Raw genomic sequence first — 26,076 nt, forward strand, 5'->3', positions numbered from 1 at the left:
TATACTAGAGAGCGGTGACATCACTGAGTATACAGCCTATCCGTATACTAGAGAGCGGTGACATCACAGAGAATACAGCCTGTCCGTATACTAGAGAGCGGTGACATCACTGAGAATACAGCCTATCCGTATACTAGAGAGCGGTGACATCACTGAGAATACAGCCTATCCGTATACTAGAGAGCGGTGACATCACTGAGAATACAGCCTATCCGTATACTAGAGAGCGGTGACATCACAGCCTATCCGTATACTAGAGAGCGGTGACATCACAGCCTATCCGTATACTAGAGAGCGGTGACATCACTGAGAATACAGCCTATCCGTATACTAGAGAGCGGTGACATCACTGAGAATACAGCCTATCCGTATACTAGAGAGCGGTGACATCACAGAGAATACAGCCTGTCCGTATACTAGAGAGCGGTGACATCACTGAGTATACAGCCTATCCGTATACTAGAGAGCGGTGACATCACTGAGTATACAGCCTATCCGTATACTAGAGAGCGGTGACATCACTGAGAATACAGCCTATCCGTATACTAGAGAGCGGTGACATCACTGAGTATACAGCCTATCCGTATACTAGAGAGCGGTGACATCACTGAGAATACAGCCTATCCGTATACTAGAGAGCGGTGACATCACTGAGAATACAGCCTATCCGTATACTAGAGAGCGGTGACATCACTGAGAATACAGCCTATCCGTATACTAGAGAGCGGTGACATCACTGAGAATACAGCCTATCCGTATACTAGAGAGCGGTGACATCACTGAGAATACAGCCTATCCGTATACTAGAGAGCGGTGACATCACTGAGAATACAGCCTATCCGTATACTAGAGAGCGGTGACATCACTGAGAATACAGCCTATCCGTATACTAGAGAGCGGTGACATCACTGAGAATACAGCCTATCCGTATACTAGAGAGCGGTGACATCACTGAGAATACAGCCTATCCGTATACTAGAGAGCGGTGACATCACTGAGAATACAGCCTATCCGTATACTAGAGAGCGGTGACATCACTGAGAATACAGCCTATCCATATACTAGAGAGCAGTGACATCACTGAGAATACAGCCTATCCATATACTATAGCGTGGCGGTACTATGACATGACACATATGACAATACTTTAGTCCCGGTGAGTAGCTCGGCCGTGTTGGCCACTGTGTACATTGTGTTCTCAGATCCGGTTCCATTGCCTCGGGCTCCTTAAATATTTACATACAGATTTCCATACGGGTTCGGCGACTGCTTCCAGTGTTTGGACAGAGCGGACAGAGGTCACAGACAGGAGCTGCACTGAGCCGCAGACAGATTATACCACCCAGCTTTCCTAGGATGTAAATTTCAGCAGTTATGCAGATTTGCCTTTAACGTCTCTTGGAAAGCTGAGTGACAACTCCACACCTCAAAGAATCAGAGGAACCCAGCTTTCCAAGATTCTGAAAGGCACGGCAGCCATGTTACATTTGTGCGGCATTGTGCAGAATCCTCCTTCAGAGGTTTGGGAAAGCTGGGTGACAAACCCTGGAATATTCAGCTTTCCCAGTGTCCAGAATAGAAAATGTACCTACAGGAGTAACTTTATTTAAAGGGGAAGTGCACTAAGACATTGCTGTGATAATTACACCGGGCCTGTGACATGTGACCAGGGGGTTATTACATTATATGGTATGGGCGGAGTCATAGTTACATAATAACCACCAGCCAGTGTGTAAGAGGGCGCCCTCCACTGGTCACAGCTACAACTACAGGAGGCTTACCTGCCATCACCTGTACGAAGGTCGGAGGAGTCTCAGGTGTAGATCCTGCAAGTGGGGGGCAGGGCAGCCGAAGGTAGCGGGATAAAGATCAGACACCTAAATGTCAGTGTATGTCACTGCACCGAACCCCACACAGGACACCCTAAATCTAGGCTATTACAGATGGAGTCACACTGACACTCGGGGTACGGGATAATGACAGGCTGATACTCAGGGTACGGGATAATGACAGGCTGATACTCGGGGTACAGGATAATGACAGGCTGATACTCGGGGTACAGGATAATGACAGGCTGATACTCGGGGTACATGGTAATGACAGGCTGATACTCGGGGTACGGGATAATGACAGGCTGATACTCGGGGTACGGGATAATGACAGGCTGATACTCGGGGTACAGGATAATGACAGGCTGATACTTGGGGTACAGGATAATGACAGGCTGATACTTGGGGTACAGGATAGTGACAGGCTGATACTCGGGGTACAGGATAATGACAGGCTGATACTTGGGGTACAGGATAATGACAGGCTGATACTTGGGGTACAGGATAATGACAGGCTGATACTTGGGGTACAGGATAATGACAGGCTGATACTCGGGGTACAGGATAATGACAGGCTGATACTTGGGGTACAGGACAATGACACTCGGGGTACAGGACAATGACACTGGGGTACAGGACACTCGGGGTACAGGACACTCGGGGTACAGGACTGACACTGGGGTACAGGTACAGGACACTTGGGGTACAGGACAATGACATTTGGGGTACAGGACACTCGGGGTACACTGCAGCTACTAGATAAGGACACTTGACTCTTTACCTGGGCTGATCTGACACTGGTGGTGAGCGCTGCCCCCGGTGGACACAGCACAGCACAGCAGCCACACTACGTTGAGCAGTAATCACACACGGACACGTCTCAGGTTTTATAAGAAGTTTTACTGTCAGCGCCTCGTCCCGTCCTCGGAGACGTCTCAGGAGATCGCTCAGGACTTCTCATATAGAAACATCTCTGTACCAAAAATATTCATTAGAAACTTGTGACATAGGATGGGGGGGGGGCTGCAGCATGTCGGGGGCACAGTGAGGGCCACAGGGGGCGCCACATACACAACCTCTTATTGCCGCTGGTCCAGTCACTCCGCTCCTTCTGCCTCCGATGTCTTGCTCCATTCGTTCAATTCCTGGGAAAGCTGGGTGGCCACCACGAGGTCTATTACAGCCAGACTTTCCAGGATCTGAAGAGCAGGGTTCTGGGAAAGCTGGGTAACAACCGTTATGGCGGCCATATTGTCTGAGCTTTCCCAGGAACAGATTGGGCTATACAACATTGATCTACCCATTCAGGAGACTAGGAAAGATGGGGACGGAAGTGTCAGTCATATTGGATTTAAAGGTACACTCCTAGTAACCAGTAAAGCTATCACCGGGCCGGCTGGGACTTGCGGTTCCACAAGGCGCTGGATACGTCCGGCCTTCCCTGGTCCACACAGAACAGTCTTGAGCTCAGTCTGACGGTTTGCGAGCAGTTTATGTCTCTATTGCTTCTATCACAGGATACTCCAGCCGAGCAGCCCATTGGCTATCGCCTCTGCTGATGTCACAGAAGCCCCTCCCACGAGGAGCCTCTCAGCGGAGTCACTTCTTCAGGCCTGAATCCTCGAGCTCGTAGAACAGGACGTACGCCTCGCTGGACTGCACCTGACTCTCGCTGATGGGGCTGACCCTGCAGAAGAGAAGGAGACGTTACCCTGGGGATCAGATCAACGGGTAAGAGCGCGGATAAAGGGGCGGGACTTACCGGGAGTCGTTGTAGGCGAACCAGCCGGACTGGTCCTTACAGTAGGCCGTGTAGTGCCCATAATGCACGCTGCCCGAGTGATTGCACAGGGCGTAGAGACGGTACACAGGACTCCCTGCAAAATAACATGGTGTCAGCATGGCAGCTGAAGGAAGAGACCACCAGGGAGGCGGGCATTAATCCAAACATTACTACAGACCACCAGGGAAGCGGGCATTAATCCAAACATTACTACAGACCACCAGGGAAGCGGGCATTAATCCAAACATTACTACAGACCACCAGGGAAGCGGGCATTAACCCCACCATCACTACAGACCACCAGGGAAGCGGGCATTAATCCAAACATTACTACAGACCACCAGGGAAGCGGGCATTAACCCCACCATCACTACAGACCACCAGGGAAGCGGGCATTAATCCCAATATTACTACAGACCACCAGGGAAGCGGGTATTAATCCCAACGTTACTACAGACCAGCAGGGAAGCGGGCATTAATCCCAATATTACTACAGACCACCAGGGAAGCGGGTATTAGCCCCAATATTACTACAGACCACCAGGGAAGCAGGCATTAACCCCAACATTACTACAGACCACCAGGGAAGCGGGCATTAATCCCAACATTACTACAGACCACCAGGGAAGCGGGTATTAACCCCACCATCACTACAGACCACCAGGGAAGCGGGCATTAATCCCAACATTACTACAGACCACCAGGGAAGCGGGCATTAATCCCAACATTACTACAGACCACCAGGGAAGCGGGCATTAACCCCAACATTACTACAGACCACCAGGGAAGCAGGTATAAGCCCCAATATTACTACAGACCACCAGGGAAGCGGGCATTAATCCCAACATTACTACAGACCACCAGGGAAGCGGGCATTAATCCCAACATTACTACAGACCACCAGGGAAGCGGGTATTAGCCCCAATATTACTACAGACCACCAGGGAAGCAGACATTAACCCCAACATTACTACAGACCACCAGGGAAGCGGGCATTAATCCCAACATTACTACAGACCACCAGGGAAGCGGGTATTAACCCCACCATCACTACAGACCACCAGGGAAGCGGGCATTAATCCCAACATTACTACAGACCACCAGGGAAGCGGGCATTAACCCCAACATTACTACAGACCACCAGGGAAGCAGGTATTAGCCCCAATATTACTACAGACCACCAGGGAAGCGGGCATTAAACCCAACATTACTACAGACCACCAGGGAAGCGGGCATTAACCCCAACATTACTACAGACCACCAGGGAAGCGGGCATTAATCCCAACATTACTACAGACCACCAGGGAAGCGGGCATTAACCCCAACATTACTACAGACCACCAGGGAAGCAGGTATTAGCCCCAATATTACTACAGACCACCAGGGAAGCGGGCATTAAACCCAACATTACTACAGACCACCAGGGAAGCAGACATTAAACCCAACATTACTACAGACCACCAGGGAAGCAGGCATTAACCCCAACATTACTACAGACCACCAGGGAAGCGGGCATTAATCCCAACATTACTACAGACCACCAGGGAAGCGGGCATTAAACCCAACATTACTACAGACCTCCAGGGAAGCAGGCATTAACCCCAACATTACTACAGACCACCAGGGAAGCGGGTATTAGCCCCAATATTACTACAGACCACCAGGGAAGCAGGCATTAACCCCAACATTACTACAGACCACCAGGGAAGCGGGCATTAATCCCAACATTACTACAGACCACCAGGGAAGCGGGCATTAATCCCAACATTACTACAGACCACCAGGGAAGCTGGTATTAACCCCAACGTTACTACAGACCACCAGGGAAGCGGGTATTAGCCCCAATATTACTACAGACCACCAGGGAAGCGGGCATTAATCCCACCATCACTACAGACCACCAGGGAAGCGGGCATTAATCCCAACATTACTACAGACCACCAGGGAAGCGGGCATTAATCCCAACATTACTACAGACCACCAGGGAAGCGGGCATTAACCCCAACATTACTACAGACCACCAGGGAAGCGGGCATTAACCCCAACATTACTACAGACCACCAGGGAAGCGGGCATTAATCCCAACATTACTACAGACCACCAGGGAAGCGGGTATTAGCCCCAATATTACTACAGACCACCAGGGAAGCAGACATTAACCCCAACATTACTACAGACCACCAGGGAAGCGGGCATTAATCCCAACATTACTACAGACCACCAGGGAAGCGGGTATTAACCCCACCATCACTACAGACCACCAGGGAAGCGGGCATTAATCCCAACATTACTACAGACCACCAGGGAAGCGGGCATTAACCCCAACATTACTACAGACCACCAGGGAAGCAGGTATTAGCCCCAATATTACTACAGACCACCAGGGAAGCGGGCATTAATCCCAACATTACTACAGACCACCAGGGAAGCGGGCATTAATCCCAACATTACTACAGACCACCAGGGAAGCAGGTATTAGCCCCAATATTACTACAGACCACCAGGGAAGCGCGTATTAGCCCCAATATTACTACAGACCACCAGGGAAGCGGGCATTAACCCCAACATTACTACAGACCACCAGGGAAGCGGGTATTAGCCCCAATATTACTACAGACCACCAGGGAAGCAGACATTAAACCCAACATTACTACAGACCACCAGGGAAGCAGGCATTAACCCCAACATTACTACAGACCACCAGGGAAGCGGGCATTAATCCCAACATTACTACAGACCACCAGGGAAGCGGGCATTAAACCCAACATTACTACAGACCTCCAGGGAAGCAGGCATTAACCCCAACATTACTACAGACCACCAGGGAAGCGGGTATTAGCCCCAATATTACTACAGACCACCAGGGAAGCAGGCATTAACCCCAACGTTACTACAGACCACCAGGGAAGCGGGTATTAGCCCCAATATTACTACAGACCACCAGGGAAGCGGGCATTAATCCCACCATCACTACAGACCACCAGGGAAGCGGGCATTAATCCCAACATTACTACAGACCACCAGGGAAGCGGGCATTAACCCCACCATCACTACAGACCACCAGGGAAGCGGGCATTAACCCCAACATTACTACAGACCACCAGGGAAGCGGGCGTTAATCCCAACATTACTACAGACCACCAGGGAAGCGGGCATTAACCCCACCATCACTACAGACCACCAGGGAAGCGGGCATTAACCCCAACATTACTACAGACCACCAGGAAATATGGCATTACCCAGTCTATTACGACAGACCACCAGGTAAGTGGAAATTATCCCCTCCATCACCCATCCACTACCCTACACCATCAGGTATATAGATATTAACCCCTTCCACTACCCTAGAGGAGGCGGAGTTAACCCTGTATACGCTCCTGTCTGTCTTATTTAGTAATGATCCTTTCCTTCCTTGGCCTCCATCTTGGCTTATTCCGGGAGCTCTGCGGTGACTTTGCCCACTAATCGGTATTGTCCCGGGATGTCCGGAGACTTCACTGACTGATCCTAATCCGGTCACCTGAGACCTTGACACTAATACATGAGGATCCTCACAAGGTGCGGGTGGGGGAGGGGGGGATTATTGGGATATCCCACAAGTGAAAGTACACGAGGCCATTGTCCTAGGACGCGGCTGCCATCTATACATCACAGACCCCTCCTCTTACCCGCTTTCTCGCTGGCGAACTCCTTGAGGTTGAGTCTGTGCAGAGGGAAATCCACCGACACCGAACACTTCTTGATGGAGAAGCGAGTGGTGGAAAATCTGTTCAGGTCTGGTAGGCAAAGGGTTAAGGAGAGTAAACATGGCGGAAGATGGAGTCTAGACCAGCCGGTGCCCAATTATTTCCCCTCTATAACTGAAGGCAGTAGGTGGCGCTCTTATTTACATACACTAACAGCGCCACCTACAGGACTGAATGTGCACAGGATACGTAGGACGAGGATGCGGGGAAAGCGCTGGATGGTCAGCTTCTTCGTGCTCCTCGTCCTCTGCCGGCAGCGGTCACAGATCTGTCAGAGAGATGATAATATTATTACTGCTATGTGACATCATCAGCGATGGACAGTGATGCGTACACGGCTATGGGTCCTCACCGGCGCGTTCTCCGAATTTAGCTCCTCCTCCTTTGTGAAGAGGCTGAAGCAATCCAGGAGGGAAACCTTACCACCGCTGAAGCCTTTCTGTAGGGGGAAGACCAGGCAGGAAGGGGTTACACAATGTCACATGAGCGGCAGTCCCATGTAACACCACAGATAACACAGTGATAACTCTCTATATACAGGTAATGTAGTAGATGTCACCGGCAGTCCTATGTAACACCACAGATAACACAGTGATAACTCTCTGAGTACAGGTAATGTAGTAGATGTCACAGGCAGTCCTATGTAACACCACAGATAACACAGTGATAACTCTCTATATACAGGTAATGTAGTAGATGTCACCGGCAGTCCTATGTAACACCACAGATAACACAGTGATAACTCTCTATATACAGGTAATGTAGTAGATGTCACCGGCAGTCCTATGTAACACTACAGATAACACAGTGATAACTCTCTGAGTACAGGTAATGTAGTAGATGTCACCGGCAGTCCTATGTAACACCACAGATAACACAGTGATAACTCTCTGAGTACAGGTAATGTACTAGATGTCACCGGCAGTCCTATGTAACACCACAGATAACACAGTGATAACTCTCTGAGTACAGGTAATGTAGTAGATGTCACCGGCAGTCCTATGTAACACACAGATAACACAGTGATAACTCTCTATATACAGGTAATGTAGTAGATGTCACTGGCAGTCCTATGTAACACCACAGATAACACAGTAATAACTCTCTATATACAGGTAATGTAGTAGATGTCACCGGCAGTCCTATGTAACACCACAGATAACACAGTGATAACTCTCTATATACAGGTAATGTAGTAGATGTCACCGGCAGTCCTATGTAACACCACAGATAACACAGTGATAACTCTCTATATACAGGTAATGTAGTAGATGTCACCGGCAGTCCTATGTAACACACAGATAACACAGTGATAACTCTCTATATACAGGTAATGTAGTAGATGTCACCGGCAGTCCTATGTAACACCACAGATAACACAGTGATAACTCTCTATATACAGGTAATGTAGTAGATGTCACCGGCAGTCCTATGTAACACCACAGATAACACAGTGATAACTCTCTGAGTACAGGTAATGTAGTAGATGTCACTGGCAGTCCTATGTAACACCACAGATAACACAGTGATAACTCTCTATATACAGGTAATGTAGTAGATGTCACCGGCAGTCCTATGTAACACCACAGATAACACAGTGATAACTCTCTATATACAGGTAATGTAGTAGATGTCACCGGCAGTCCTATGTAACACCACAGATAACACAGTGATAACTCTCTATATACAGGTAATGTAGTAGATGTCACCGTCAGTCCTATGTAACACTACAGATAACACAGTGATAACTCTCTATATAAAGTTAATGTAGTAGATGTCACCGGCAGTCCTATGTAACACCACAGATAACACAGTGATAACTCTCTATATACAGGTAATGTAGTAGATGTCACCGGCAGTCCTATGTAACACCACAGATAACACAGTGATAATTCTCTGAGTACAGGTAATGTAGTAGATGTCACCGGCAGTCCTATGTAACACCACAGATAACACAGTGATAACTCTCTATATACAGGTAATGTAGTAGATGTCACCGGCAGTCCTATGTAACACCACAGATAACACAGTGATAACTCTCTATATACAGGTAATGTAGTAGATGTCACCGGCAGTCCTATGTAACACCACAGATAACACAGTGATAACTCTCTATATACAGGTAATGTAGTAGATGTCACCGGCAGTCCTATGTAACACCACAGATAACACAGTGATAACTCTCTATATACAGGTAATGTAGTAGATGTCACTGGCAGTCCTATGTAACACCACAGATAACACAGTGATAACTCTCTATATACAGGTAATGTAGTAGATGTCACCGGCAGTCCTATGTAACACCACAGATAACACAGCGATAACTCTCTATATACAGGTAATGTAGTAGATGTCACCTGCAGTCCTATGTAACACCACACATAACACAGTGATAACTCTCTATATACAGGTAATGTAGTAGATGTCACCGGCAGTCCTATGTAACACCACAGATAACACAGTGATAACTCTCTATATACAGGTAATGTAGTAGATGTCACCGGCAGTCCTATGTAACACCACAGATAACACAGCGATAACTCTCTGAGTACAGGTAATGTAGTAGATGTCACCGGCAGTCCTATGTAACACCACAGATAACACAGTGATAACTCTCTATATACAGGTAATGTAGTAGATGTCACCGGCAGTCCTATGTAACACCACAGATAACACAGTGATAACTCTCTATATACAGGTAATGTAGTAGATGTCACCGGCAGTCCTATGTAACACCACAGATACACAGTGATAACTCTCTGAGTACAGGTAATGTAGTAGATGTCACCGGCAGTCCTATGTAACACCACAGATAGCACAGTGATAACTCTCTATATACAGGTAATGTAGTAGATGTCACCGGCAGTCCTATGTAACACCACAGATAACACAGTGATAACTCTCTATATACAGGTAATGTAGTAGATGTCACCGGCAGTCCTATGTAACACCACAGATAACACAGTGATAACTCTCTATATACAGGTAATGTAGTAGATGTCACCGGCAGTCCTATGTAACACCACAGATAACACAGTGATAACTCTCTATATACAGGTAATGTAGTAGATGTCACCTGCAGTCCTATGTAACACCACAGATAGCACAGTGATAACTCTCTATATACAGGTAATGTAGTAGATGTCACTGGCAGTCCTATGTAACACTACAGATAACACAGTGATAACTCTATATACAGGTAATGTAGTAGATGTCACCGGCAGTCCTATGTAACACCACAGATAACACAGCGATAACTCTCTGAGTACAGGTAATGTAGTAGATGTCACCGGCAGTCCTATGTAACACCACAGATAACACAGTGATAACTCTCTATATACAGGTAATGTAGTAGATGTCACCTGCAGTCCTATGTAACACCACAGATAGCACAGTGATAACTCTCTATATACAGGTAATGTAGTAGATGTCACTGGCAGTCCTATGTAACACTACAGATAACACAGTGATAACTCTATATACAGGTAATGTAGTAGATGTCACCGGCAGTCCTATGTAACACCACAGATAACACAGCGATAACTCTCTGAGTACAGGTAATGTAGTAGATGTCACCGGCAGTCCTATGTAACACCACAGATAACACAGTGATAACTCTCTATATACAGGTAATGTAGTAGATGTCACCGGCAGTCCTATGTAACACCACAGATAACACAGTGATAACTCTCTATATACAGGTAATGTAGTAGATGTCACCGGCAGTCCTATGTAACACCACAGATAACACAGTGATAACTCTCTATATACAGGTAATGTAGTAGATGTCACCGGCAGTCCTATGTAACACCACAGATAACACAGTGATAACTCTCTATATACAGGTAATGTAGTAGATGTAACCGGCAGTCCTATGTAACACCACAGATAACACAGTGATAACTCTCTATATACAGGTAATGTAGTAGATGTCACCGGCAGTCCTATGTAACACACAGATAACACAGGGATAACTCTCTATATACAGGTAATGTAGTAGATGTAACCGGCAGTCCTATGTAACACCACAGATAACACAGTGATAACTCTCTATATACAGGTAATGTAGTAGATGTCACCGGCAGTCCTATGTAACACCACAGATAACACAGTGATAACTCTCTGAGTACAGGTAATGTAGTAGATGTCACCGGCAGTCCTATGTAACACCACAGATAACACAGTGATAACTCTCTATATACAGGTAATGTAGTAGATGTAACCGGCAGTCCTATGTAACACCACAGATAACACAGTGATAACTCTCTATATACAGGTAATGTAGTAGATGTCACCGGCAGTCCTATGTAACACCACAGATAACACAGGGATAACTCTCTATATACAGATAATGTAGTAGAGGTCACCGGCAGTCCTATGTAACACTACAGATAACACAGTGATAACTCTCTATATACAGGTAATGTAGTAGAGGTCACCGGCAGTCCTATGTAACACCACAGATAACACAGGGATAACTCTCTATATACAGATAATGTAGTAGAGGTCACCGGCAGTCCTATGTAACACCACAGATAACACAGCGATAACTCTCTGAGTACAGGTAATGTAGTAGATGTAACCGGCAGTCCTATGTAACACCACAGATAACACAGTGATAACTCTCTATATACAGGTAATGTAGTAGATGTCACCGCCAGTCCTATGTAACACCACAGATAACACAGTGATAACTCTCTATATACAGGTAATGTAGTAGATGTCACCGGCAGTCCTATGTAATGTAGTAGATGTCACCGGCAGTCCTATGTAACACCACAGATAACACAGTGATAACTCCCTGAGTACAGGTAATGTAGTAGATGTCACCGGCAGTCCTATGTAACACCACAGATAACACAGTGATAACTCTCTATATACAGGTAATGTAGTAGATGTCACCGGCAGTCCTATGTAACACCACAGATAACACAGTGATAACTCTCTATATATACAGGTAATGTAGTAGATGTCACCGGCAGTCCTATGTAACACCACAGATAACACAGTGATAACTCCCTGAGTACAGGTAATGTAGTAGATGTCACCGGCAGTCCTATGTAACACCACAGATAACACAGTGATAACTCTCTATATACAGGTAATGTAGTAGATGTCACCGGCAGTCCTATGTAACACCACAGATAACACAGTGATAACTCTCCGAGTACAGGTAATGTAGTAGATGTCACCGGCAGTCCTATGTAACACCACAGATAACAGTGATAACTCTCTATATACAGGTAATGTAGTAGATGTCACCGGCAGTCCTATGTAACACCACAGATAACACAGGGATAACTCTCTATATACAGATAATGTAGTAGATGTCACCGGCAGTCCTATGTAACACCACAGATAACACAGTGATAACTCTCTATATACAGGTAATGTAGTAGATGTCACCGGCAGTCCTATGTAACACACAGATAACACAGGGATAACTCTATATACAGGTAATGTAGTAGATGTCACCGGCAGTCCTATGTAACACCACAGATAACACAGTGATAACTCTCTATATACAGGTAATGTAGTAGATGTCACCGGCAGTCCTATGTAACACTACAGATAACACAGTGATAACTCTCTGAGTACAGGTAATGTAGTAGATGTCACCGGCAGTCCTATGTAACACACAGATAACACAGTGATAACTCTCTATATACAGGTAATGTAGTAGATGTCACCGGCAGTCCTATGTAACACCACAGATAACACAGTGATAACTCCCTGAGTACAGGTAATGTAGTAGATGTCACCGGCAGTCCTATGTAACACCACAGATAACACAGTGATAACTCTCTATATACAGGTAATGTAGTAGATGTCACCGGCAGTCCTATGTAACACCACAGATAACACAGTGATAACTCTCTATATACAGGTAATGTAGTAGATGTCACCGGCAGTCCTATGTAACACCACAGATAACACAGTGATAACTCCCTGAGTACAGGTAATGTAGTAGATGTCACCGGCAGTCCTATGTAACACCACAGATAACACAGTGATAACTCTCTATATACAGGTAATGTAGTAGATGTCACCGGCAGTCCTATGTAACACCACAGATAACACAGTGATAACTCTCTGAGTACAGGTAATGTAGTAGATGTCACCGGCAGTCCTATGTAACACCACAGATAACACAGTGATAACTCTCCGAGTACAGGTAATGTAGTAGATGTCACCGGCAGTCCTATGTAACACCACAGATAACACAGTGATAACTCTCTATATACAGGTAATGTAGTAGATGTCACCGGCAGTCCTATGTAACACCACAGATAACACAGGGATAACTCTCTATATACAGATAATGTAGTAGATGTCACCGGCAGTCCTATGTAACACCACAGATAACACAGTGATAACTCTCTATATACAGGTAATGTAGTAGATGTCACCGGCAGTCCTATGTAACACACAGATAACACAGGGATAACTCTCTGAGTACAGGTAATGTAGTAGATGTCACCGGCAGTCCTATGTAACACCACAGATAACACAGTGATAACTCTCTATATACAGGTAATGTAGTAGATGTCACCGGCAGTCCTATGTAACACCACAGATAACACAGTGATAACTCTCTGAGTACAGGTAATGTAGTAGATGTCACCGGCAGTCCTATGTAACACACAGATAACACAGTGATAACTCTCTGAGTACAGGTAATGTAGTAGATGTCACCGGCAGTCCTATGTAACACCACAGATAACACAGTGATAACTCTCTGAGTACAGGTAATGTAGTAGATGTCACCGGCAGTCCTATGTAACACTACAGATAACACAGTGATAACTCTCTATATACAGGTAATGTAGTAGATGTCACCGGCAGTCCTATGTAACACACAGATAACACAGTGATAACTCTCTATATACAGGTAATGTAGTAGATGTCACTGGCAGTCCTATGTAACACCACAGATAACACAGTGATAACTCTCTATATACAGGTAATGTAGTAGATGTCACCGGCAGTCCTATGTAACACCACAGATAACACAGTGATAACTCTCTATATACAGGTAATGTAGTAGATGTCACCGGCAGTCCTATGTAACACCACAGATAACACAGTGATAACTCTCTGAGTATAGGTAATGTAGTAGATGTCACCGGCAGTCCTATGTAACACCACAGATAACACAGTGATAACTCTCTATATACAGATAATGTAGTAGATGTCACCGGCAGTCCTATGTAACAGCACAGATAACACAGTGATATCTCTCTATATACAGGTAATGTAGTAGATGTCACCGTCAGTCCTATGTAACACTACAGATAACACAGTGATAACTCTCTATATACAGATAATGTAGTAGATGTCACCGGCAGTCCTATGTAACACCACAGATAACACAGTGATAACTCTCTATATACAGGTAATGTAGTAGATGTCACCGGCAGTCCTATGTAACACCACAGATAACACAGTGATAACTCTCTATATACAGGTAATGTAGTAGATGTCACCTGCAGTCCTATGTAACACCACAGATAACACAGCGATAACTCTCTATATACAGGTAATGTAGTAGATGTCACCGGCAGTCCTATGTAACACCACAGATAACACAGTGATAACTCTCTATATACAGGTAATGTAGTAGATGTCACCGGCAGTCCTATGTAACACCACAGATAACACAGGGATAACTCTCTATATACAGGTAATGTAGTAGATGTCACCGGCAGTCCTATGTAACACCACAGATAACACAGTGATAACTCTCTATATACAGGTAATGTAGTAGATGTCACCGGCAGTCCTATGTAACACCACAGATAACACAGTGATAACTCTCTGAGTACAGGTAATGTAGTAGATGTCACCGGCAGTCCTATGTAACACCACAGATAACACAGTGATAACTCTCTATATACAGGTAAGGCTCAGTTACTACTCACTACTGCCCCCATGGGTCACCCCTTAGACATTACATTGGCCTTACTCACCTTGGGGATGGGGAGGGACAGGTCACAGAAGACCTCAAACGTAGGCGAGCGGTAGCCGCAGGACTGGCACTTAAGGCAGCTCTTCAACTGGCCCACAAAGAGATCTGCAGGAGGAGAGGAAGCGTCACCTCACATGGCCATGCTGGCACTTGTAGTCCAACACTGACACAACACAAGTGCTCATCGTGTCCATTCACCCCCAGAGCTGTATTCACAATCCTTATACTCCATTCACCCCCAGAGCTGCATTAATGACACTCCACACTGTGCTACATCGCCTGCTGCACACACTGATGACAGGGACATAACAGCCTGAACCTGAATGCAGCTCTGGATGTGACTGGAGCAGAAGACGTCATGTCTTCCCTGACAAGCCGAGCACTTACCGACCACCTTACTGTCCTCGCGCTCCAGATATTTCTTCCACATCTGATTGGCTCGTTCATCATCACTAAGGAAACAAAAGCGACAAGTCAGAGACTGCCCCGCCCACAGCGGGATATAGTCACTACAGATATGGCGCGGATACACCGACTGGTACCTGAGAGAGTCCTGAGGCTCCACAGACACCGGCCGCCGGCTATCAGAGAGGATGCTGGGAGTCCGCCGACACTTCCTGTTGATCTCGGCATGAATCCTGTCCATGAAGAACTTCAGAAATTCCTGAGCATCTTGTTGGCTGAGAAGAAAGACAGAGCGAGGACATCACAGCCTATCCGTATACCAGAGAGCGGTGACATCACAGCCTATCCATATACTAGAGAGCGGTGACATCACAGCCTATCCGTATACCAGAGAGCGGTGACATCACAGCCTATCCATATACCAGAGAGCGGTGACATCACAGCCTATCCGTATACCAGAGAGCGGTGACATCACTGAGAATACAGCCTATCCGTATACTAGAGAGCGGTGACATCACTGAGAGTACAGCCTATCCGTATACTAGAGAGCGGTGACATCACAGAGAATACAGCCTATCCGTATACTAGAGAGCGGTGACATCACTGAGAATACAGCCTATCCGTATACTAGAGAGCGGTGACATCACAGCCTATCCGTATACTAGAGAGCGGTGACATCACAGCCTATCCGTATACTAGAGAGCGGTGACATCACAGCCTATCCGTATACCAGAGAGCGGTGACATCACAGCCTATCCGTATACCAGAGAGCGGTGACATCACAGCCTATCCGTATACCAGAGAGCGGTGACATCACAGCCTATCCGTATACCAGAGAGCGGTGACATCACAGCCTATCCGTATACCAGAGAGCGGTGACATCACAGCCTATCCGTATACCAGAGAGCGGTGACATCACAGCCTATCCGTATACCAGAGAGCGGTGACATCACAGCCTATCCGTATACTAGAGAGCGGTGACATCACAGCCTATCCGTATACTAGAGAGCGGTGACATCACAGCCTATCCGTATACTAGAGAGCGGTGACATCACAGCCTATCCGTATACTAGAGAGCGGTGACATCACAGCCTATCCGTATACTAGAGAGCGGTGACATCACTGAGAATACAGCCTATCCGTATACTAGAGAGCGGTGACATCACTGAGAATACAGCCTATCCGTATACTAGAGAGCAGTGACATCACTGAGAATACAGCCTATCCGTATACTAGAGAGCGGTGACATCACTGAGAATACAGCCTATCCGTATACTAGAGAGCGGTGACATCACTGAGAATACAGCCTATCTATATACTAGAGAGCGGTGACATCACAGCCTATCCGTATACTAGAGAGCGATGACATCACAGCCTATCCGTATACTAGAGAGCGGTGACATCACAGCCTATCCGTATACTAGAGAGCGATGACATCACAGCCTATCCGTATACCAGAGAGCGGTGACATCACTGAGAATACAGCCTATCCGTATACTAGAGAGCGGTGACATCACTGAGAATACAGCCTATCCGTATACTAGAGAGCGGTGACATCACAGCCTATCCGTATACTAGAGAGCGGTGACATCACAGCCTATCCGTATACTAGAGAGCGGTGACATCACAGCCTATCCGTATACTAGAGAGCGGTGACATCACTGAGAATACAGCCTATCCGTATACTAGAGAGCGATGACATCACAGCCTATCCGTATACCAGAGAGCGGTGACATCACAGCCTATCTATATACCAGAGAGCGGTGACATCACAGCCTATCCGTATACTAGAGAGCGGTGACATCACAGCCTATCCGTATACTAGAGAGCGGTGACATCACTGAGAATACAGCCTATCCGTATACTAGAGAGCGGTGACATCACTGAGAATACAGCCTATCCGTATACTAGAGAGCGGTGACATCACTGAGAATACAGCCTATCCGTATACCAGAGAGCAGTGACATCACTGAGAATACAGCCTATCCGTATACTAGAGAGCGGTGACATCACTGAGAATACAGCCTATCCGTATACTAGAGAGCGGTGACATCACTGAGAATACAGCCTATCCGTATACTAGAGAGCGGTGACATCACTGAGTATACAGCCTATCCGTATACTAGAGAGCGGTGACATCACAGAGAATACAGCCTATCTATATACTAGAGAGCGGTGACATCACAGCCTATCCGTATACCAGAGAGCGGTGACATCACAGCCTATCTATATACCAGAGAGCGGTGACATCACAGCCTATCCGTATACTAGAGAGCGATGACATCACAGCCTATCCGTATACTAGAGAGCGGTGACATCACAGCCTATCCGTATACCAGAGAGCGGTGACATCACTGAGAATACAGCCTATCCGTATACTAGAGAGCAGTGACATCACTGAGAATACAGCTTATCCGTATACTAGAGAGCGGTGACATCACTGAGAATACAGCCTATCCATATACTAGAGAGCGGTGACATCACTGAGAATACAGCCTATCCGTATACTAGAGAGCGGTGACATCACTGAGAATACAGCCTATCCGTATACTAGAGAGCGGTGACATCACAGAGAATACAGCCTATCCATATACTAGAGACTGTGACATCACAGAGAATACAGCCTATCCGTATACTAGAGAGCAGTGACATCACTGAGAATACAGCCTATCTATATACTAGAGAGCAGTGACATCACTGAGAATACAGCCTATTTATATACTAGAGAGCGGTGACATCACTGAGAATACAGCCTATCCGTATACTAGAGAGCGGTGACATCACTGAGAATACAGCCTATCCGTATACTAGAGAGCGGTGACATCACTGAGAATACAGCCTATCCGTATACTAGAGAGCGGTGACATCACTGAGGATACAGCCTATCTATATACTAGAGAGCGGTGACATCACTGAGAATACAGCCTATCCGTATACTAGAGAGCGGTGACATCACTGAGAGTACAGCCTATCCATATACTAGAGAGCGGTGACATCACTGAGAATACAGCCTATCCGTATACTAGAGAGCGGTGACATCACAGGCTATCCGTATACTAGAGAGCGGTGACATCACAGGCTATCCGTATACTAGAGAGCGGTGACATCACAGGCTATCCGTATACTAGAGAGCGGTGACATCACTGAGAATACAGCCTATCCGTATACTAGAGAGCGGTGACATCACTGAGAATACAGCCTATCCATATACTAGAGAGCGATGACATCACAGAGAATACAGCCTATCCATATACTAGAGAGCGATGACATCACAGAGAATACAGCCTATCCATATACTAGAGAGCGGTGACATCACTGAGAATACAGCCTATCCATATACTAGAGAGCGATGACATCACAGAGAATACAGCCTATCTGTATACTAGAGAGCGGTGACATCACTGAGAATACAGCCTATCCGTATACTAGAGAGCGGTGACATCACTGAGAATACAGCCTATCCGTATACTAGAGAGCGGTGACATCACTGAGAATACAGCCTATCCATATACTAGAGAGCAGTGACATCACTGAGAGTACAGCCTATCCGTATACTAGAGAGCGGTGACATCACTGAGAATACAGCCTATCCGTATACTAGAGAGTGGTGACATCACTGAGAATACAGCCTATCCGTATACCAGAGAGCGGTGACATCACAGCCTATCCGTATACCAGAGAGCGGTGACATCACAGCCTATCCGTATACCAGAGAGCGGTGACATCACAGCCTATCCGTATACTAGAGAGCGGTGACATCACTGAGAATACAGCCTATCCGTATACTAGAGAGCGGTGACATCACAGCCTATCCGTATACTAGAGAGCGGTGACATCACTGAGAATACAGCCTATCCGTATACTAGAGAGCGGTGACATCACTCTCTCACCACAGGTTATGGGCTTCTCACCTGTACCCTGTAAATGATGGGACGTATTTTTGGAATATCGCTCGTAGCCGTGCGGGGTTTGCGGCGTCCGGGGCGTCGGGGCTCCACAATGAGGCAATGACATCGGCGAAGGCTGAGAGTAAGAAATAATAGTGATGACAACAGCGCCACCTAGGAGATTACAAGCTGTAAAGTACTCAGGTAAGTGCAATCATCTCTGGGGGGCGCTCTGATAATGAGCAATGGTGGGGGAGGGGCAGTGTAGATGGTCGTACCCTCGGTGAGCTCCTGCGGCGTCCTGCTGCTCATCGGCTGCTCCTGGCGATATTCCTGGCGCAGGACGTAATCTCGGAGAGGTCGGGTGCTGCTGAGACACTGGAGGACGGCGTTCAGGAAACACTGCAGGACAAGAGAAAGGGCTGCTTAGATACATTACAGGGTGTATCTAAAGGTCTGAGCTAACGCCACATCACTGGGCTGGGTCAGAGTCACCACACTGCCCCCTACTGGTGACTGGCGGCTCATACTACAGTCTCCCTATAGGATACATGGCTGCTTATCAATCATAATCTCTGAAGTCTCAAGTGTCTAATGGGCGGAGCTAGGTGATCTGCATCTGTGTCCAGGGGGCGGGCACAGGCTGACAGGGCACCTATCAGTTAAAGGGGAGGTCCCCTGTCCTTATATAGTCCAATAAGCCCTGACATGGAGGACTCCAGCAATCCGTAGTCAGGAGAATTGCTGGGATTTGTAGTCGCACACTCACCGTGTTGCCTAAATTGCGCAGTCCGACGTGGCCAGAGCCGAGGACAGGAGGGGGCTGCGGGGAAGGAAACATGACAGGGTTAATCATGGCCCGGAGGAAGTTTGTGCCCGGACCCCCAGGCTGGTGCGCACCGTCCCCCTCCCCCGGCTTTACCTCGCTGGTCATGAGCAGGAGCCCCATCATTGCCGTGTGGACCACAGACTCGCAGATATCCACCCCCTTCCCCTGCACGTCCTTCCTGTCGGCCAAGGTGCGCTGCAGATTCTGCGGGAGCTCCACCAGCCCCTGTCCCTGCAGCCCGGGCATGGTGCGGCTCTGCAGGGGTGCCCGCCGTGCCCGCTGTCAGGAGACTGAGGGGATTAGGGGAAGGCTCTGCGGATTGTGGCTGCCACTATTCAAGGTGCCTCAGCCGGCTCATCTCCTGAGGATTAATTAGCTGGAGGGGGGAGGGGCGGCGAGCGCACGCTGCCGGCACACGGGGACGACTCGGCGACCTTGGCAGCAGATACATAGTAACAGCAGGAGGCAGCGCGTCAAGGAGACGCAAACATGGCAGCACCAGGGGCAAGCTGGGTGAAGTGGTCACCCAGCTTTCCCAGACTCCATTCGGCAGGACGGGATACTCACAGGAGACGACGGGCGCTTTTCTTGCGTCTTGGAGCCGTTGATATTGGGGGGCTCTTTGGCGGGCGGGGGGCTTCCCAGCAGGGGTTGATAGGAGTCCTGGTGTCCTAGAGGGGGCTTCCTGACTTCGTTTCGAGGAGCTGTGCACAGTTTCTGCGGCAGGTCCAGGCTGGGCAGTGCGTTGACTCTTCGTAGCGAGCTGCTCCTCTTCAGGGCGGCCGTGTCCAGTGGCGGTTTCCGGCTGGAGGACGCGCTCCGTTCTCTCACCACTTTCCGGGCGGCGTGGTCCTCCATCTTGTCTTTGGATGAGCTGAGGTCCATGTGACTGACAGATCGGGAGCGGGACAGTCGCCCGCTGACACTAGGTGGGGCCTGGTTGGTGGATTTGGTGGCGGTCGGCGCTGTGCTGGTGACTTTGATCAGGTGATTGGCTTTGACCGGCCCCTTCTTGCTGACGGAGTCTGCCCGCTGGGTGCTGCGCCCACGCTCCGGCTTACCCCTCTCCTCCAGGACCGGGGGAGGGGGCAGCGGGCGTAATTTCTGACCGGTGCTGCCGCCATTGGTGAAGATTGTGCTGGAGTAGGCGGAGCGCTCCTGGCTGACGGTCCGGAGCGACGTGATCACCCTGCCGGACACGCCGGATTGTGAGGCGATGGCGGGGGTGTCACGACTCCGCGCAAATCGGGACTCACAGACTTGAGGCATTGCAGATCGAATGGACAGGGGGGCCCTGCGGGGAATAACAGAGAGGGGTGAGGCGCAAGCGAGAACACATAACATACATGTACAGCGCTATATCTGGGGGCGGAGCATGTCATAATGTAAGGAGGGGGTGCGGGGTCTGTACCTCATGGTCAGCGGCAGGTCCGGACTCCGCTCACACTTCACATCTCTGCGGCCTGCGAGGCGAGATAAGAAGCCGGTTATATCTCAGGGGTCCCGGGGGACTACAAACACCAGCAGTAAAAATAGAAACCTACAGGGAGCGCTGTCACTTTAAGAGATTAACCCCTGAGCTACTGAAGGTGACAGCTAATATACATGTAGGGTCTAAGATAAATACAGGAGGGGGATATCACATAGAGGGAGGGTCCATGTTATATACAGGAGGGGGGATATCACAGAGGGAGGGTCCATGTTATATAAAAGGAGGGGGATATCACATAGAGGGAGGGTCCATGTTATATACAGGAGGAGGATATCACGCAGAGGGAGGGTCCATGTTATATAAAGGAGGGGGATATCACATAGAGGGAGGGTCCATGTTATATACAGGAGGGGGGATATCACAGAGGGAGGGTCCATGTTATATAAAAGGAGGGGGATATCACATAGAGGGAGGGTCCATGTTATATACAGGAGGAGGATATCACGCAGAGGGAGGGTCCATGTTATATAAAGGAGGGGGATATCACATAGAGGGAGGGTCCATGTTATATACAGGAGGGGGATATCAGATAGAGGGAGGGTCCATGTTATATACAGGAGGGGGATATCACATAGAGGGAGGGTCCATGTTATATACAGGAGGGGGATATCACATAGAGGGAGGGTCCATGTTATATACAAGGAGGGGATATCTCATAGAGGGAGGGTCCATGTTATATAAAGGAGGGGGATATCACATAGAGGGAGGGTCCATGTTATATACAGGAGGGGGATATCACATAGAGGGAGGGTCCATGTTATATACAAGGAGGGGATATCTCATAGAGGGAGGGTCCATGTTATATACAGGAGGGGGGATATCACAGAGGGAGGGTCCATGTTATATAAAGGAGGGGGATATCACGTAGAGGGAGGGTCCATGTTATATAAAGGAGGGGGATATCACATAGAGGGAGGGTCCATGTAATATAAAGGAGGGGGATATCACATAGAGGGAGGGTCCATGTTATATACAGGAGGGGGATATCACGTAGAGGGAGGGTCCATGTTATATACAGGAGGGGGAAATCACATAGAGGGAGGGTCCATGTTATATACAGGAGGGGGATATCAGATAGAGGGAGGGTCCATGTTATATACAGGAGGGGGATATCACATAGAGGGAGGGTCCATGTAATATAAAGGAGGGGGATATCACATGGAGGGTCCATGTTATATACAGGAGGGGGATATCACGTAGAGGGAGGGTCCATGTTATATACAGGAGGGGGATATCAGATAGAGGGAGGGTCCATGTTATATACAGGAGGGGGATATCACATAGAGGGAGGGTCCATGTTATATAAAGGAGGGGGATATCACATAGAGGGAGGGTCCATGTTATATACAGGAGGGGGATATCACATAGAGGGAGGGTCCATGTAATATAAAGGAGGGGGATATCTCATAGAGGGAGGGTCCATGTTATATAAAGGAGGGGGATATCACATAGAGGGAGGGTCCATGTTATATACAGGAGGGGGATATCACATAGAGGGAGGGTCCATGTTATATACAGGAGGGGGATATCACATAGAGGGAGGGTCCATGTTATATACAGGAGGGGGATATCAGATAGAGGGAGGGGCCATGTTATATACAGGAGGGGGATATCACATAGAGGGAGGGTCCATGTTATATACAGGAGGGGGATATCACATAGAGGGAGGGTCCATGTTATATACAAGGAGGGGATATCTCATAGAGGGAGGGTCCATGTTATATAAAGGAGGGGGATATCACATAGAGGGAGGGTCCATGTTATATACAGGAGGGGGATATCACATAGAGGGAGGGTCCATGTTATATACAAGGAGGGGATATCTCATAGAGGGAGGGTCAATGTTATATACAGGAGGGGGGATATCACAGAGGGAGGGTCCATGTTATATAAAGGAGGGGGATATCACGTAGAGGGAGGGTCCATGTTATATAAAGGAGGGGGATATCACATAGAGGGAGGGTCCATGTTATATACAGAAGGGGGATATCACGTAGAGGGAGGGTCCATGTTATATACAGGAGGGGGAAATCACATAGAGGGAGGGTCCATGTTATATACAGGAGGGGGATATCAGATAGAGGGAGGGTCCATGTTATATACAGGAGGGGGATATCACATAGAGGGAGGGTCCATGTTATATAAAGGAGGGGGATATCACATAGAGGGAGGGTCCATGTTATATACAGGAGGGGGATATCACATAGAGGGAGGGTCCATGTAATATAAAGGAGGGGGATATCACATGGAGGGTCCATGTTATATACAGGAGGGGGATATCACGTAGAGGGAGGGTCCATGTAATATAAAGGAGGGGGATATCACATGGAGGGTCCATGTTATATACAGGAGGGGGATATCAGATAGAGGGAGGGTCCATGTTATATACAGGAGGGGGATATCAGATAGAGGGAGGGTCCATGTTATATACAGGAGGGGGATATCAGATAGAGGGAGGGTCCATGTTATATACAGGAGGGGGATATCACATAGAGGGAGGGTCCATGTTATATAAAGGAGGGGGATATCACATAGAGGGAGGGTCCATGTTATATACAGGAGGGGGATATCAGATAGAGGGAGGGTCCATGTTATATACAGGAGGGGGATATCAGATAGAGGGAGGGTCCATGTTATATACAGGAGGGGGATATCACATAGAGGGAGGGTCCATGTTATATACAGGAGGGGGATATCACATAGAGGGAGGGTCCATGTTATATACAGGAGGGGGATATCACATAGAGGGAGGGTCCATGTTATATACAGGAGGGGGATATCACATAGAGGGAGGGTCCATGTTATATACAGGAGGGGGATATCTCATAGAGGGAGGGTCCATGTTATATACAGGAGGGAGATATCACATAGAGGGAGGGTCCATGTTATATACAGGAGGGGGATATCACATAGAGGGAGGGTCCATGTTATATACAAGGAGGGGATATCTCATAGAGGGAGGGTCCATGTTATATACAAGGAGGGGATATCTCAGAGGGAGGGTCCATGTTATATACAAGGAGGGGATATCTCATAGAGGGAGGGTCCATGTTATATACAAGGAGGGGGATATCACATAGAGGGAGGGTTCATGTTATATACAGGAGGGGGATATCTCATAGAGGGAGGGTCCATGTTATATACAGGAGGGGGATATCTCATAGAGGGAGGGTCCATGTTATATACAGGAGGGGGATATCACATAGAGGGCGGGTCCATGTTATATACAGGAGGGGGATATGACATAGAGGGAGGGTCCATGTTATATACAGGAGGGGGATATCACATAGAGGGAGGGTCCATGTTATATACAGGAGGGGATATCTCATAGGGGGAGGGTCCATGTTATATACAAGGAGGGGATATCTCATAGAGGGAGGGTCCATGTTATATACAGGAGGGGGATATCACATAGAGGGAGGGTCCATGTTATATACAGGAGGGGGATATCACATAGAGGGCGGGTCCATGTTATATACAGGAGGGGGATATCACATAGAGGGAGGGTCCATGTTATATACAGGAGGGGGATATCACATAGAGGGAGGGTCCATGTTATATACAGGAGGGGGATATCACATAGAGGGAGGGTCCATGTTATATACAGGAGGGGGATATCACATAGAGGGAGGGTCCATGTTATATACAGGAGGGGGATATCACGCAGAGGGAGGGTCCATATCATTTACTGGGGGGGGGGGGGGTGTACCGTATATACGGGAGTAGGGGGAGCCGTTCCATACAGCAGGGGCGGTATATACCGAGTACATCGCCGCTATATACTTTACCAGAAGGCGCGGCTGAGCAGGAATCACGGCCTTCCCCTCCACGGCTTCATAGCAACCGCAGCATCCTGCGCCATGTTCCTTGTGGTCCCCGCTGCGCATGCGCCGCCCAACTCATAGTCACGCCCATTATATACAAACGTTGCTATGGAGAGCGTCTCCCACTTCGTAACAGGTCACTACTTCCGGTGTACATGAAAACCGGAAGTTACATGGGCGCCATCTTTGCTATGGGTAACAAGCCCTTACTAGCTTGTCTCTGTGTCATGTAGCCTGCAGCTGCCGCCATGCTGTAGTGTTTCCTATCAGCCTTATGTTACATCAGACTTCCATACATGCATTTGGAAATAT

The 26,076-nt window shown here is 47.8% G+C and overlaps 1 protein-coding gene across 2 annotated transcripts; it reads right to left on the reverse strand.

Annotated features, from left to right (window-relative positions):
* Positions 1-2,742: 2,742 nt before the first annotated feature.
* On the reverse strand, positions 2,743-25,828 carry USP21 (ubiquitin specific peptidase 21). 2 transcript variants are annotated; one of them, XR_012717271.1, is made up of 15 exons: positions 25,729-25,828; positions 21,860-21,911; positions 21,016-21,742; positions 20,389-20,442; positions 19,898-20,021; positions 19,644-19,755; positions 15,870-16,007; positions 15,715-15,779; positions 15,329-15,432; positions 7,711-7,797; positions 7,548-7,626; positions 7,281-7,388; positions 3,592-3,706; positions 2,906-3,516; positions 2,743-2,802 (listed from the first exon to the last, which is right to left on the reverse strand). XR_012717271.1 is itself a non-coding variant. In XM_075283303.1 (14 exons), exons 2-14 carry the CDS (start codon positions 21,862-21,864, stop codon positions 3,429-3,431), a joined length of 1,806 nt encoding a protein of 601 aa, XP_075139404.1. In that variant the 5' UTR covers positions 21,865-21,911; positions 25,729-25,828; the 3' UTR covers positions 2,743-3,428. The 2 variants fall into 2 exon arrangements, 1 of the variants encoding a protein (XP_075139404.1); XM_075283303.1 differs by having other exon boundaries at positions 2,743-3,516.
* Positions 25,829-26,076: the final 248 nt, after the last annotated feature.

Source organism: Leptodactylus fuscus, chromosome 7 (genome assembly GCF_031893055.1).
Source record: "Leptodactylus fuscus isolate aLepFus1 chromosome 7, aLepFus1.hap2, whole genome shotgun sequence".
NCBI classification, from domain to species: Eukaryota; Metazoa; Chordata; class Amphibia; order Anura; family Leptodactylidae; genus Leptodactylus; species Leptodactylus fuscus.

Bases quoted from the DNA above. Each gene is read 5' to 3' on its own strand.
- USP21 (XM_075283303.1), bottom strand. The intron at 19,756-19,897 runs GTACGACCATCT...TCTTACTCTCAG, and splicing joins GCCGCAGGAGCTCACCGAGG to CCTTCGCCGATGTCATTGCC. The intron at 3,707-7,280 runs GTAAGAGGAGGG...GTTATTTTGCAG, and splicing joins GTTCGCCAGCGAGAAAGCGG to GGAGTCCTGTGTACCGTCTC.